General features: G+C 37.8%; 1 protein-coding gene across 8 annotated transcripts in view; it reads left to right on the top strand.

Annotated features, from left to right (window-relative positions):
- Nucleotides 1-12,599, top strand: part of MYB (MYB proto-oncogene, transcription factor) — a 39,964-nt gene extending 27,365 nt beyond the window's left edge. For all 8 annotated transcript variants that reach the window (XM_070952411.1, XM_070952401.1, XM_070952378.1 and 5 more), the window contains 2 exons: nucleotides 1,652-1,759; nucleotides 12,151-12,599. In XM_070952411.1, the coding sequence (XP_070808512.1) occupies nucleotides 1,652-1,759; nucleotides 12,151-12,267 (225 nt within the window). In that variant the 3' untranslated portion in view covers nucleotides 12,268-12,599. The remainder of the gene's footprint in view (nucleotides 1-1,651; nucleotides 1,760-12,150) is intronic.
- Nucleotides 12,600-12,814: the final 215 nt, after the last annotated feature.

Raw genomic sequence — 12,814 nt, 5'->3', positions numbered from 1 at the left:
GGGCTAGGGTGTTTTTTGTTGTGGTGTTTGTTTGTGCAACCTTGATTGGTCCAAGGCCAAAATAAGAAAAGAATACCCCATATCTGGGCACTCCTCCTAAAAAAATTTTTTCCCTTTTCCCTACTAGTTTACTCGTAGCTGTTACCCTTCTCAGTAGCTACTTCATGATAATTTCCTTCTCTGCTTAACTGCCAGCTTTTGGTCCTGCATTATTTAGTAGCCACTTCGTTAATGTGACTTGGTTTGATTGTATAACATCAGCATAATGTCAGTTCAGACATTTACTTGAAGTTCTTTAAAAAGTTCTTTCAGATAAAGATTGTGACAATTTGGAGGACTGTGCAGATAGTCCTTGGATTATGACCACTTGTTCAGTGACTGTTCAGAGTTACAACAGCACTGAACAAGGGGGACTTGGGACCCAGTCTGCAAAGTTGCAATCATCACAGTATCCCCGTAGTCACATGACCCAGGGGTGAAATGCTCCCGGTTTGGACCGGATCGCTTGATCCGGTAGCGAGGGCGGTGGGTGGTTTGGAGAACCGGTAGCAAAAATCCCTTGCCCCCTCCCCCCCATGCCCAGCTGAGCCATGCGATCATCAGAGGCTTTTTTTTTTAAGAATTTTTTCCCAACCTCTTTGGCCGAAAAAATGCTTTTAAAAGTTTTAAACAAAAGGCTCTGATGATCGTGAGGCTCAGCTGGGATCGTCAGAGGCTTTTTAAAGCATTTTTTTTACAATTTCTTCGGCCGAAGAGGTAGAAAAAATGGTTTTAAAAGTAAAAAAAAAAAAAAAGTTGGCCACGCCCACTTAGTTACATTACCCCCCCACACACCAAGCCACGCCCACAGAACCGGTAGTAACAAATTTTACATTTCACCACTGATATGACCACACTTCGAGCGCTTGGCAACCAGTTCACACTGATCACCATTTGCGACCTTCCCTGCTAGCTTCCCACAAGCTAGGTCAGTGGAGAAGCCAGTGGAAGATTGCAAGTTGACACTTCCTCACCCATTTCCTCATAATCTATAGCACAGGTGTTAAACTCGCTGCATCACGTTACTGCCACATGATGTTTTGCATCATTTTTCCCATTCGTCGAGCTGGGGTGGGCATGGCCTGCACATGACACATCCAACCCGTGGGCCGCCAGTTTGACACCCCTGATCTATAGTATCCACCCATACTTTATAGTACCTGGTAAGCTTTTGCCAGCCAGCTTACCTGGAGCTCCCATCCTTCCCTTTATGGTCATATGAGTTGGTTCCTTGATGACCTGTGCAGTTGTGAAATTAAAACTACCAGGATTGCCATCCCTAAGCAATACAATCATTTGACATCACGTTTTATGATTGCATTGCTTAATGCTGAGAATTCTGGTCCCGGATGCCATCATAACTCAAGAACTACCTGTATGCGGTACTGTCCCTTACAAAAAAATGTCTTTTAAAGTCCTTCCAATTTTATCTGCTATCTGTTTTATTTTTTCAGAGTATTCCAATAGTTGAGTACTCCAAAATTCCAAATATTCTTTAAATGCAATGTGATAGGGTGGAAAGGAGGGTGGAGAGAGATAACCAAACAATCATATTCAGTATTAAACATCATTCTTACACTGTTAAGATTTTATTGTGGGTCTTTTTTTCCAGAATCTGTTGACCAGTTCACATTTAAAGATGCCTACACCAGAAGAAGAAGACAACAATCATAAATTATTCACATTTCATAGATCTAGATCATCAAGTAGCCCACTTCAGGTAAAAATTTTCATTTTGTAAAATTCCATAGCTAATCCTTGAATTTACTTTCAAATAGAGAAATAATTCTTTCAATCCAGAGAATAATTTGTTTGTAAAACATGAAGATCTCGCTTCATTGTATAAGGGGAAAATGTTGTAGATGTGTTTGTATAAGAATTTAACACAAACCTAATTAGCTATTGAATGCAGTATTACTAACCAAGTAAAATATTTCAGGAACAAGGAGCTCTTGGGAAAACATAACTGAACCTGTTGACTTTTCTTGACAGTAGTGGAACAGTGGCATTCTTTTCTTCTGCAATCTGTGGGGAGGAGTGATTTGGGGTGCTCTGTTGAAGTGTAAAGGGAAAGGAAGCCAAGAAACATTGATATTTTTTGATTCCCCATTTCCGGTGTCCTTGTTTTTGTAACAGTGAAATATGAACTTCCTCAGATCAGGTTACTTTCAACCAGATAACCACATGAAACTCAATTTGAAGTCTTGAGTTTTGAGTTGAATGGAAGAGTAGCAAACACTGCAGGACTGTTTTTTTTAGTGGTAGAACTCAGACTTGTTATGAATGGGAATGAGAACCTAATACAGTACCAGACGTCTTCAGATAGACTTGAAAAGAAGTTCTCTCTACAGAACCACATTGGTAGTCTGCATGGAAAATACTGAGCCAGTTGGATCAGTGCTCTGGATCTTTTCATTAGCTTCCAATAGAAAACTGATGTAAAAACTTTTACGGTACAATCCTGTGGATGTCCATTCATAATAAATCATTTTGAATTCAGCAAGGTTATTCCCGAATAGTTGGATATACATTGCATTTTTTATAATCATAAGAAAAACCCTGGAAGATGAAACCAAAGATCTGTGTCTAGTTTACTATCTTAGTTTCTCACTGCAGTCTGCTAGATACCTTCAGGAAGCCTGGAAGCAGAACATAATGATAAGAAACAGCTCTCACTGTTCAGTAGAATCTGGGATAACTACTGTAGACAAGATTAGATTCACATGCTTCATTCTTGTTCCTACATAAAATGGCCTAATGATGAAAATCTATTTCACCTATTAAGAAAGTGATAATGCTTGAATGTGTCTCGTAGGCATAAGACATGGAAATTTGCCTCCGGCTTTGCTATTTGCAAATATAAATTAGACAACAATTACTGCTATGTTGGCCAAGTTCATGAAAATTTATTCTTAATCACTTCTACAGAGCTGAGCCAACAGAATATGCAGACTATTTTATTACTGCTATTTATGTAAATAAGTACATTAGAAACAATTATTCCCTAAGTAAATGAAACAGAAATGGCTTGTTATCTTAACTTAAAGTTGGCATTAAATTGTTGTTTCTTTTGTGTGAACTCATAAATGGGCTTTTTCCCATCCCAGTTCTTGGGTAGCCAGAGATTTTTAGACTGTAAATAAATCTGTATTTGTGTGCAGTTATTTAAATCATTGAATGTGGGAACTCAGATGGTGTATTTCCTGATCCATTTCCCCTTTCTAATCAGGAGATAGAAGCTGTTAAGTAGTCCATTCAATGACTTGGTGGGCTGGATCACAAAAAGGGAAAATATGTTTGTACAGGATGTTTCCTCCCTTTGTTAACCTAAAAAGATGGTGATGCCTTTTGAGAGCCGTATGGAAATGTACACAGAAGCTAAATTTCCTGCCCTCCACAACTGTTCCAGGCATTTGGGCACAATCCATTTCTGGATTGGGTTGCCAGCTTTTCATTATGTTTATTCCTCCTTTCGTCATTTTTCCTAAGAAGGATCTCTGATGAATACCACTTTATAATGTTTGGTAAGGCCACACTTACTGCATCTAGTTTTGGTTGCCACGATGTAAAAAAGACGTTGAGACTCTAGAAAGAGTGCAGAGAAGAGCAACAAAGATGATTAGGGGACTGGAGGCTAAAACATATGAAGAACAGTTGCTGGAACTGGGTATGTCTAGTCTAATGAAAAGAAGGACCAGGGGTGACATGATAGCAGTGTTCCGATATCTCAGGGGCTGCCACAAAGAAGAGGGAGTTAAGCTCTTCTCCAAAGCACGTGAGGGCAGGACAAGAAGCAGTGGGTGGAAACTAATCAAGGAAAGAAGCAACTGAGAACTAAGGAGAAATTTCCTGACAGTTAGAACAATTAATCAATGGAACAACTTGCCTCCAGAAGTTGTGAATGTTCCAACACTGGAAGTTTTAAGAAAATGTTGGATAACCATTTGTCTGAAGTGGTGTAGGGTTTCCTGCCTAAGCAGGGGGTTGGACTAGAAGACCTCTAAGGTCCCTTCCAACTCTGTTATTCTATTCTATGTCAATACACAACAATTTTGGTGTGGTATTTCTTTCAAGAAGCAAACTAGCAAAAGAAATGTTATGAGGCTCCTCAACATGTTCTAATCTCATGCAGTGAAAGTGCTTTAGCAGTTGTCTCCGTTGTCTATGGAAACTTAACAATTCAGATGTAGAAGTGGGATAGATGGGTGGGATTTTGTTTGAAATAAACTTTTCATGTAAGTGTTGCTCGAAGATAATATTTTTCTGCAGAAGCACCATAATTCAGCAAAACCCACTTTAGGGGCTTTGGAAGTCATAATAATTTTTAAATGACTGCATAGAGAGATAAAGAAGAGCTGCCACTATCAGAGGAGAAAATATCTTAAACTTCGACTAATTGATTGAAAAGTGTTGACCTCACTAGGCTTGGACAGCTAGATAATTCATTCGTTCATTTTATTACTCTTGAATATTAAGAAAAACATTTACATTCAATGTGCAAAATCATTTCTATATATCAGGCTATATTTTCAATATACATACATGAATGAATAGACATTCTAATATTTTCTTCCTGTATACCAATATATAATAAATTTGAGGTATATTTAAAAAAAAACATTTTACTGAAAATATTTGGAGTTCACTATTATAGACAATGGCAGATGAGAGAAGAGTGGTTTGATCCTGCCTTGTTTCTTGAGTACTTATTTGCAGGAAAATGTAATATGTGAATCTGCCATTGAGTTGAGTAGTTTTAAGAAAGCAGCTTTGCACAGTCTTGCCTTTATTGCTGTGTTTTCCCTGGAGGTTCACTTTTACTTAACTGGATATCCCAGTTAAACTCTGTAGAGTTTGTTTACTGTTCACTCTTCCCTGAGGCAACAGAAGACACGTTACAGGATAAGTGAGATAATTTAGTTGCCAGAAGAAGGATATGCAGGTAGGATTAATGATGTAACAAAATGAACTAAGAGTGACACAGCTGAAAATATTCCATGGTTTGATGGTAATATGTGAACATAATGTAAACATAACAAAAGTTACCTTTGTTATCCATATTTTAACTTTTAAAAAGTGCTAATAGGAAATCTGCTTTGAAAAAAGAAATATGTTTTGCAAGAGAGGGTGAGATAACAAGGATTGCCCACAATTTCATAGGATCCGTGGTCTAATGCAAAACATACAGGCCGCCAGTGATGGGGCACGAGCAAGTTAAAAGTAGCTCCAACTAAACTATTGAAAAGAAGGAAATAGAAACATGAGAACCACTGTTGCCTTGATCTGTCTATGGCATTGTCACATGGCAGTTAGTGAAAATTTAGTGGTTTATGGTAAAGGTCATTATTAATAAGGGGCAATTTTAAGTGAGTGGAACCCTAAACATCTATTAGTGTATAGTATAGCCTTTATTGTCATTGTACATCATATATACAATGAAATTGGTTAAATTAATGAGCATCATTAAGAAGGAAGCAGTGGGAGTACCTGGATGCTAATGTTGACTAACAAAGCATTCCTGCAAGAAAACCTTGTGAGAATGCTTCAAGATGGATGGATTACAATTCCTAGAATTCTATAGGTAGCATGGCCATTATCATTTATTCTGAGACTTCAGATATGTAGTACAGGAGGGCATCCAGACCAAGGATGGCTGCTATAGGACTAGATCACAAAAACCTGTCTTCAAACCTGCCAAAAAATGTGTCACTGTTTAGGCAGCATGTTTTGCTTTTGAGCAATCATCTCAAGAAGACAACGAGAGTGAACAAAAGCAGCAGCATTCTGTTCACTATAGGCAGCAAAAACTTGTTGGTTTCAATAGTGTCTCCTTGGCCGTGGTGCTATTTTTCTGTTCCTCTGGGAGCAAGTAGGCTCTAGTCATAATTTCAGAGGGTTTGGAAGTTTTCATTAGTGTCTAGCAAAATCTGATTGTGACTTTTCCTTCCCTTCTTTCTGTGGCATCCAAAGCTTTTGTTTTACCCTAAGCATCCATGCGATTACCGTTTGCCTTAGAAAGAAATAGCTTTCTTTCTTCTGGATTACTTTTATTCTGTTTCTCTTTAATATCATTTAATATTATAACTTTATATTATAAAATGAGCAGTTAACAATCTCACCCCATTTAATAAAAAAATAAATAGACCAGTGAAATATTACCAGTCAAGAAGGACTATTTAACATACATCTAGTCTTATGAAAAGAAGGATTAGGGGTGACAGGATAGCAGTGTTCTGATATCTCAGGGGCTGCCACAAAGAAGAGGGAGTTAAGCTATTCTCCAAAGCACGTGAGGGCAGGACAAGAAGCAGTGGGTGGAAACTAATCAAGGAAAGAAGCAACTGAGAACTAAGGAGAAATTTCCTGACAGTTAGAACAATTAATCAGTGGAACAACTTGCCTCCAGAAATTGTGAATGCTCCAACACTGGAAGTTTTAAGAAAATGTTGGATAACCATTTGTCTGAAGTGGTGTAGGGTTTCCTGCCTAAGCAGGCGGTTGGACTAGAAGACCTCCAAGGTCCCTTCCAACTCTTCTATTCTATTCTATTCTATTCTATTCTATTCTATCCTATTTTTTGAAATGAATGTGTCTGTATGTGTATAAACAAGTATGAAATTAATAGCTGAGAATTCCAAGGGCTCATGTGTGCAAAACCAACTTCTAAACCTATCATATCATAACAATTGAAAGTATTCCCAGCTCCTATGAGAGCAACAGGAATATTTTTATATAGAGCTGCATATGGTAACTCAGTGTTTCCCAAACTTGACCCTTTGAAGATGTATGGACTTCAACTCTCAGAATTCCTCAACCAGGCATACTGGTTGGGGAATTCTGGGAATTGAAGTCCATGCATCTTAAAATAGCCAAGTTTGGGAAACACTGAATACAATGCATCTGCTTCTGTATTAGTTCACCCAAAAACATTGGTAATATTACAAGTGGGATAGCTCTCTCAGCCTAGATAATGAAGAGCAAGAAATAAGACCATTATTACTTTGAACCTTGTCAAACACTTTGAAAGGGAAGGTATTCAAACTTGTTCTCATAAATCAACCATCTCTGTTTGCTTATAAACAGACTCCCAAAGTTGTGATGAGCCTTAGGGTGTGACTGTGCCTGGTAATTATCAGGTCACAGAGTGCTTGTAATGAATATCAATCCTTACTCATTTCTGTAGGTTTTAGATAAAAAGGTCAGGCCACTGTTTACATTATATATCATGTGAAACAAGCGCAGCAGTCATACAGGGACATTTATCATTTTGGAATAACATTTGCCTTCTCCCTATCAAACAATGAATCATATGAAAAACTTTGACCTGGTATACTACAGTATATACCTTAAAGCTTCCATAAATCATTTTATAAAATGTTCAAAGCGAAAGCTAACATACATTCCTGTACCCTTTGATCCATTCTCATTCAATTTTTGGATACTAGGGTAAAGATTGTTCAGGAGTTGAGTTGTCATCAATCCACAGAATCTTGAAGTCTGAACATGTAATTGGTTGCATTACAACATAGCTTTTACAGATTATAGTGTAAAAGAGGGAACAATTACTGTAATCTTCCAGTCATCAGCCATGAATGCAGTCTTCACAGCCACATTTAGCAAGTTGCGCAGCCACTCCATAAGCCACAACCCTATTTTATTTATTTATTTATTTATTTTATTTTATTCGGCTTATATGCCGCCCTATCTCACAATGGACTCAGGGCGGCTCACAACAATAAAACACAAGCCACAATATAAAATAAAGACCAAAATCTAAAAAAATGTAAAATTAACCCTTAAAACCAATTAAAACCCCATCATCAGTCCAGGTCAAGGGATTTGAAAAGCCAAGTTTTTAATTCCCGGCGGAAGGTGCGAAGGTCAGGAGCTAATCAGAGCTCCAAGGAGAGTTGATTCCAGAGGGTAGGCACACCGACCGAGAAGGCTCTACCCCTGGGGGCCACCAGCCGCCACTGTCTAGCCGACGGCACCCTGAGTAGGCCCTCTCTATGGGCGCAAACCGGGCGATGGGATATCGTTGCTGGCTGTAAGTGGTCCACCAAATATCCTGGTCCTAAGCCATGTTGGGCTTTATAGGTCATCACCAGCACCTTGAATCTCATACAGAGGGCAACCGGTAGCCAATGCAAACCGCGCAGAAGGGGTGTAACATGGGAGTATCACATGTTATCACAACCCGCGCGGCTGCATTTTGCACCAGCTGAAGCCTCCGAGTGGTCCTCAAGGGCAGCCCCATGTAGAGAGCATTGCAGTAGTCAATCCGTGAGGTGACCAGCGCATGAGTAACTGTGCGTAGGGCATCTCGGTCCAAGTAGGGACGCAACTGGCGCACCAGACGTATCTGGGCAAATGCCCCCCTGGTCACGGTCGTTATCTGGTCTTCTAAACTCAACCGTGAATCCAGAAAGACGCCCAAGTTGCGCACCCTGTCTACAGGGGGCAAAACTTCACCCCCTTTTTAAGATTTTAAGATTTCTCCAGTTATATAATCTACGTTAGCATCGTTATTTTTTCAGTATTCTCAAAACGTTTATTAGTTTCTTTGGATCAGTATTTTTCTTGGACACCAACATATTACTATACAAATCTCTGAAACACACCTTCCAGCCTTCCCTCATGTCTGTTTCATTAGAAATCAATTTTATCAGTTTTGCTTTTAATTCCGTTCATTTCTGCTGGTGATTTTTATTTAACCGTCTGCTCTCAATTTTTTATATTCATCAAAATCTGTCAGTTTTTTTTCTGTTTTTTTCAGCCATAATTCTGCAAGGAAGAAGCCTTTCTTGTTCTGTTTGAAAGTTTATTTTCAATTATCTTTCTCTACATATATACCAAACAATGCCTTTTCTTTTTCCATCACTCATACTCTAATATGCATTTTTTAAAATATTTTTCATATTTTCTAATATTTCTAATATTTTAATATTTTTTCATACAACACTCATACTTTTTTCTTGCAGTTTTCTCATTTTCTCTGCTTTTTTTCCATTCCATTTTCCCCCCAAGTTTCACTCTTCACGCTACCAAAAATTAAAATGATTCAGAAATTTTTATCACCCTTGAATTCTTCACTGATTCAGTCTTTCATCATAATCATTTCAACAACCATTTTTTCAGATTTATATTCATTCTTTTTCCATGCAAATAGAGCTAGAACCAAATCTTCAAAGCAAACAAAAATACAGTGCACGTAATCATCAAGCAATTATCATTGATTCAGAGTGTTGCACAGTTTTGCCCAAAACTCATCGCTTGTTCTCCCATATTACTGTTGTTTAGAACATCATATGCAGCAATCCTTAACCTAAGAGTTTCTAGTTCCATATGCAAAATATGTATGTGTATATTTGTGTTGACCCAATTTTCTACAGCAGACTAGACAAAATCAGATTTTGGTTTATTGCATAGGTTTTATCACTTTTGTTCAAAATTAAACTCACACAGTCACTTTCTGACTGTATTTATCAACTTCTCTGTTAAATCAGATCTGTTAAATCCTTTCTCTTAGTTTGACAGGTGGGCAGTTTTGGCCAGTATGTTCTGGTTATGTATTTTAGTCAATATACATGAGTGCTATCCTTTGTTAAAAGAAGGAAACCTGTTAGTCAATCAGTAGAAGGGACATGAAACACTTTCTTTCATGCCTTATCCCATATCATGTCAAGGAATATCCACTGCTGCCACTATTCCCTGCAGATCTTACCAGAAGCTCATCATTTTCCATGATCAGAACCATTTTTTGGGTTTCCAGTATCCTTTACAAAAAGAGATCAGTCATTTGGTCAGCAGCTGCTATTTCCCCTGAGCAGATCTGACTCAGTGGAGTTACACAGTGTTGAAAATTACTGGAAATCTAACCAGCTTCTCGAGAGTGGAGGCTGTCTAGTGAAATCATGAAGAGGAACAGCACTGTGGTATATCTGTGAGGTAAAATGTATGTCACACCTGCCCTTGACTGTGGTTTGCAGAGGATTATGCTGTGTAAAAAAAAAAACCTATTAGTGGGAGGGTGCTGTTTTACAAATCCATAGCTACATATTTGGACTGTTTTTGACATGAAGATTGATTGCTTAATGAGAGGACTACTGAAGACCAAAGAACTAAGGGAGAGATATAGATCAGGAAAAAAATGCATAGTTAACTCAGGTTCACGTTAGAGGGTTAAACTCTTTGTCTCATCACTTGTTTTCTTCTGTGAGGATTTAGATGATTTTGATTTATTTTAATTTTATGGAGTTTTATATCTCTGGTATGGAGTTTTATGGTGTTATATGTAAAAATCGATTCTTGGTTAAATTGCATTTTAGTTCTGCAGCATACTCAAGGTAGTAATACCATTGGAAAAAAATGGATAAAATTTAACTTTGTCTAATGTTTACATCACACCACATCATTTTGATATGGGAATGTCCTGATTAAGGAGCATTAATCAAGCTCAGAAATAAGCAAGTGTTGCTTCATCGAAAAACTTACTTTGATGGAAATACAGTTTAAATGGCATTGGAGATCCCAGTCACAAAAATCTCTATATGGTTTGGATGGTCAATGAATGACCATGTTTAAAAAACCATATATAGTATTCCATGCCATAATGTATTTTTTCTGTCACAGAGATAGACAGTTGTGTGTCTTTGCAGGTTTTATAATTAGTGTTGCTGGAATTGCTGCTGTGAAAGTACCAGTTCTGATTGTCTACCAGTAAATTTTAACAAATGGGTTAGAAGAAAGCAGTACTTATCTCTGTCAGCAAATTCCATAGTATGTTGACATTTTTGTCCTTCCTGATGACTGGAGGCAGCAAGAGATAGTTTACAAGACTATAGAACAAGTTTATCATTTTCCAACACAGTGTTGTGTTGAGTTTTCAACCTTTGTAAACATCGCAAACACAGACTGTAGTTAAGAAATGTGTTTCTATTAGCAGGCCTTTCACCTTTCCCCCTACATTTCTCTAGGGAAGACTAACCCTCCTTTTGTGCATTAATATAAAGATTTTAAGTCTTAGCTTGGTTTTAATACACTGTTTTTCAGTTCCAGACATACAGAATAGGCATGCAGTTCTAAAAGTAGCAGCAGTCTGCTAAAGCACACAATGCATGGTGTCTTATAGGCCAAAGCCTAAAATCTTGAAAGGGCCCAAATATAAATATAATAATGTCACAGAGGAGGAGGAGAAGTAGAAGAAAGATTTCACGCACATACTCTGCTTCAGCATACCTAAAAGAGCACATGGGAAGTTTTGCAGTTGTTATTTCTTCTCTTATGCACCAGAGGATTCTTAAAGGATCTTAACATCCAAGCAGGGTGATATAGAAGAAGGCAGTCTTAAGATTCACTGTTTCCCTTAGCACAGGACAATGGAGACTGATGTCATGTTGAATCTATCATGCATTTTATCATAACCCTGAATTTCATGTTACCTGCTGCACCCTATGATTCATATACTGAATAAACAACCACGTTGCAACATCAGAATTATTCTCATAGTAATGTCCTGAAAGTAACATGACTACCAGATAATAGTCATCTTTTAGAGGCACAAAACATAGAAGTTTGTTCCTGCTCACATTCGCAAAGCTTAATAAAAGGTTGAGAATAGCGGATTCCTAATCAAAATGTTACGATCTGTTCTTGTCTAGGCAATCAGAAGTTTAATCTTACGAACAAAGCAGATTGGAGAAAGAGTGCCAAATTAGAAAGCTGGTAACAAATTAGAATAAACAGGTTTTTGGAGGTCAGGGTTGAGCTCTTCTTGTCTGGTCTTTACATGAGATTAAGTCGCCTCCTGAGTACTTTATTGCTTCTCAAAGGGACCAGGCTTATGTGTTTTAGACAGAAATCCATTGACTTCCCTTGGAACATCCAAGACAGGAACAAGTGATGAAACATGTACTACAATTCCATACATTTGATTTATGTATCTGAGGTCAAGATGCATGTACAAAAGACCAGGGCTTGTGTCTGTGACACATTCCATTGTCATTTTATCATTGTGGTTTGTATGGCAGCCTTTGGACTTCCCCCTTCACACTCCTAAGAGGGAAAAAAAAAACCTGTTTCTCAATTCTTCTCTCTTCTTTTTGTCTTTAGCATTTTAGCAACACATGGGATTCAGCTTTCTGCGGGAAGACAGAAGATCAGCTGACTTTTTCCGACCCAGCACGCAAATACATGGGTGCATTCTCAGCTCGAACTCTGGTCATGTAAAAGTCCACCAACAAGCATTACGTTCTCTTTTCAAAACACTTTAACAGTTGATTTAGATTTACCATTCTTCTACATGGGAGAAAAACATTTTTGTATATTTGTTTGTTTGTTGTTATGGTACAACATTTGGGAGCAGCACAAAGTGCATACATTCACAAAAGCATATATTAATCAGGTTGGAATTCACCCAACTTTAAAAAGGGAAACGGACAGATCAACATTCTCTTACATTGATGATGCTTTACTGTAAGTTATCAGGTATTCAATTTTATGCAGTTATTAATAATTACGCAGATTTTAACGACACAGTGATTTTAAACGATTAAAAATGTTTGGGGAGATCAAGTGCACAGTATTAATTCAGTGAAGAGTTGCTACCTGAGTTCCAGTGCCAGTGAAAATGTTGTCTAGGTTTTTGTTGGTTTTTTTCTTTTTGAGAGCTGGCACTCAATCAGTAGCTTATGCTAAAATCATTGAACAAATGTCTTGGTCTGAAATACTGCAAGAAAAGCATTACTGCAAATGCTACTCTAAAAGTTAAGGCGGG

Source organism: Pituophis catenifer, unplaced genomic scaffold (genome assembly GCF_029215685.1).
Source record: "Pituophis catenifer annectens isolate HBS135680 unplaced genomic scaffold, rPitCat1.0.hap2 SCAF_1, whole genome shotgun sequence".
In the NCBI taxonomy this organism is placed as follows: domain Eukaryota; kingdom Metazoa; phylum Chordata; class Lepidosauria; order Squamata; family Colubridae; genus Pituophis; species Pituophis catenifer.
Note: the sequence above shows the minus strand (reverse complement) of the source record. Positions and strands in the feature narration are given on the sequence as shown.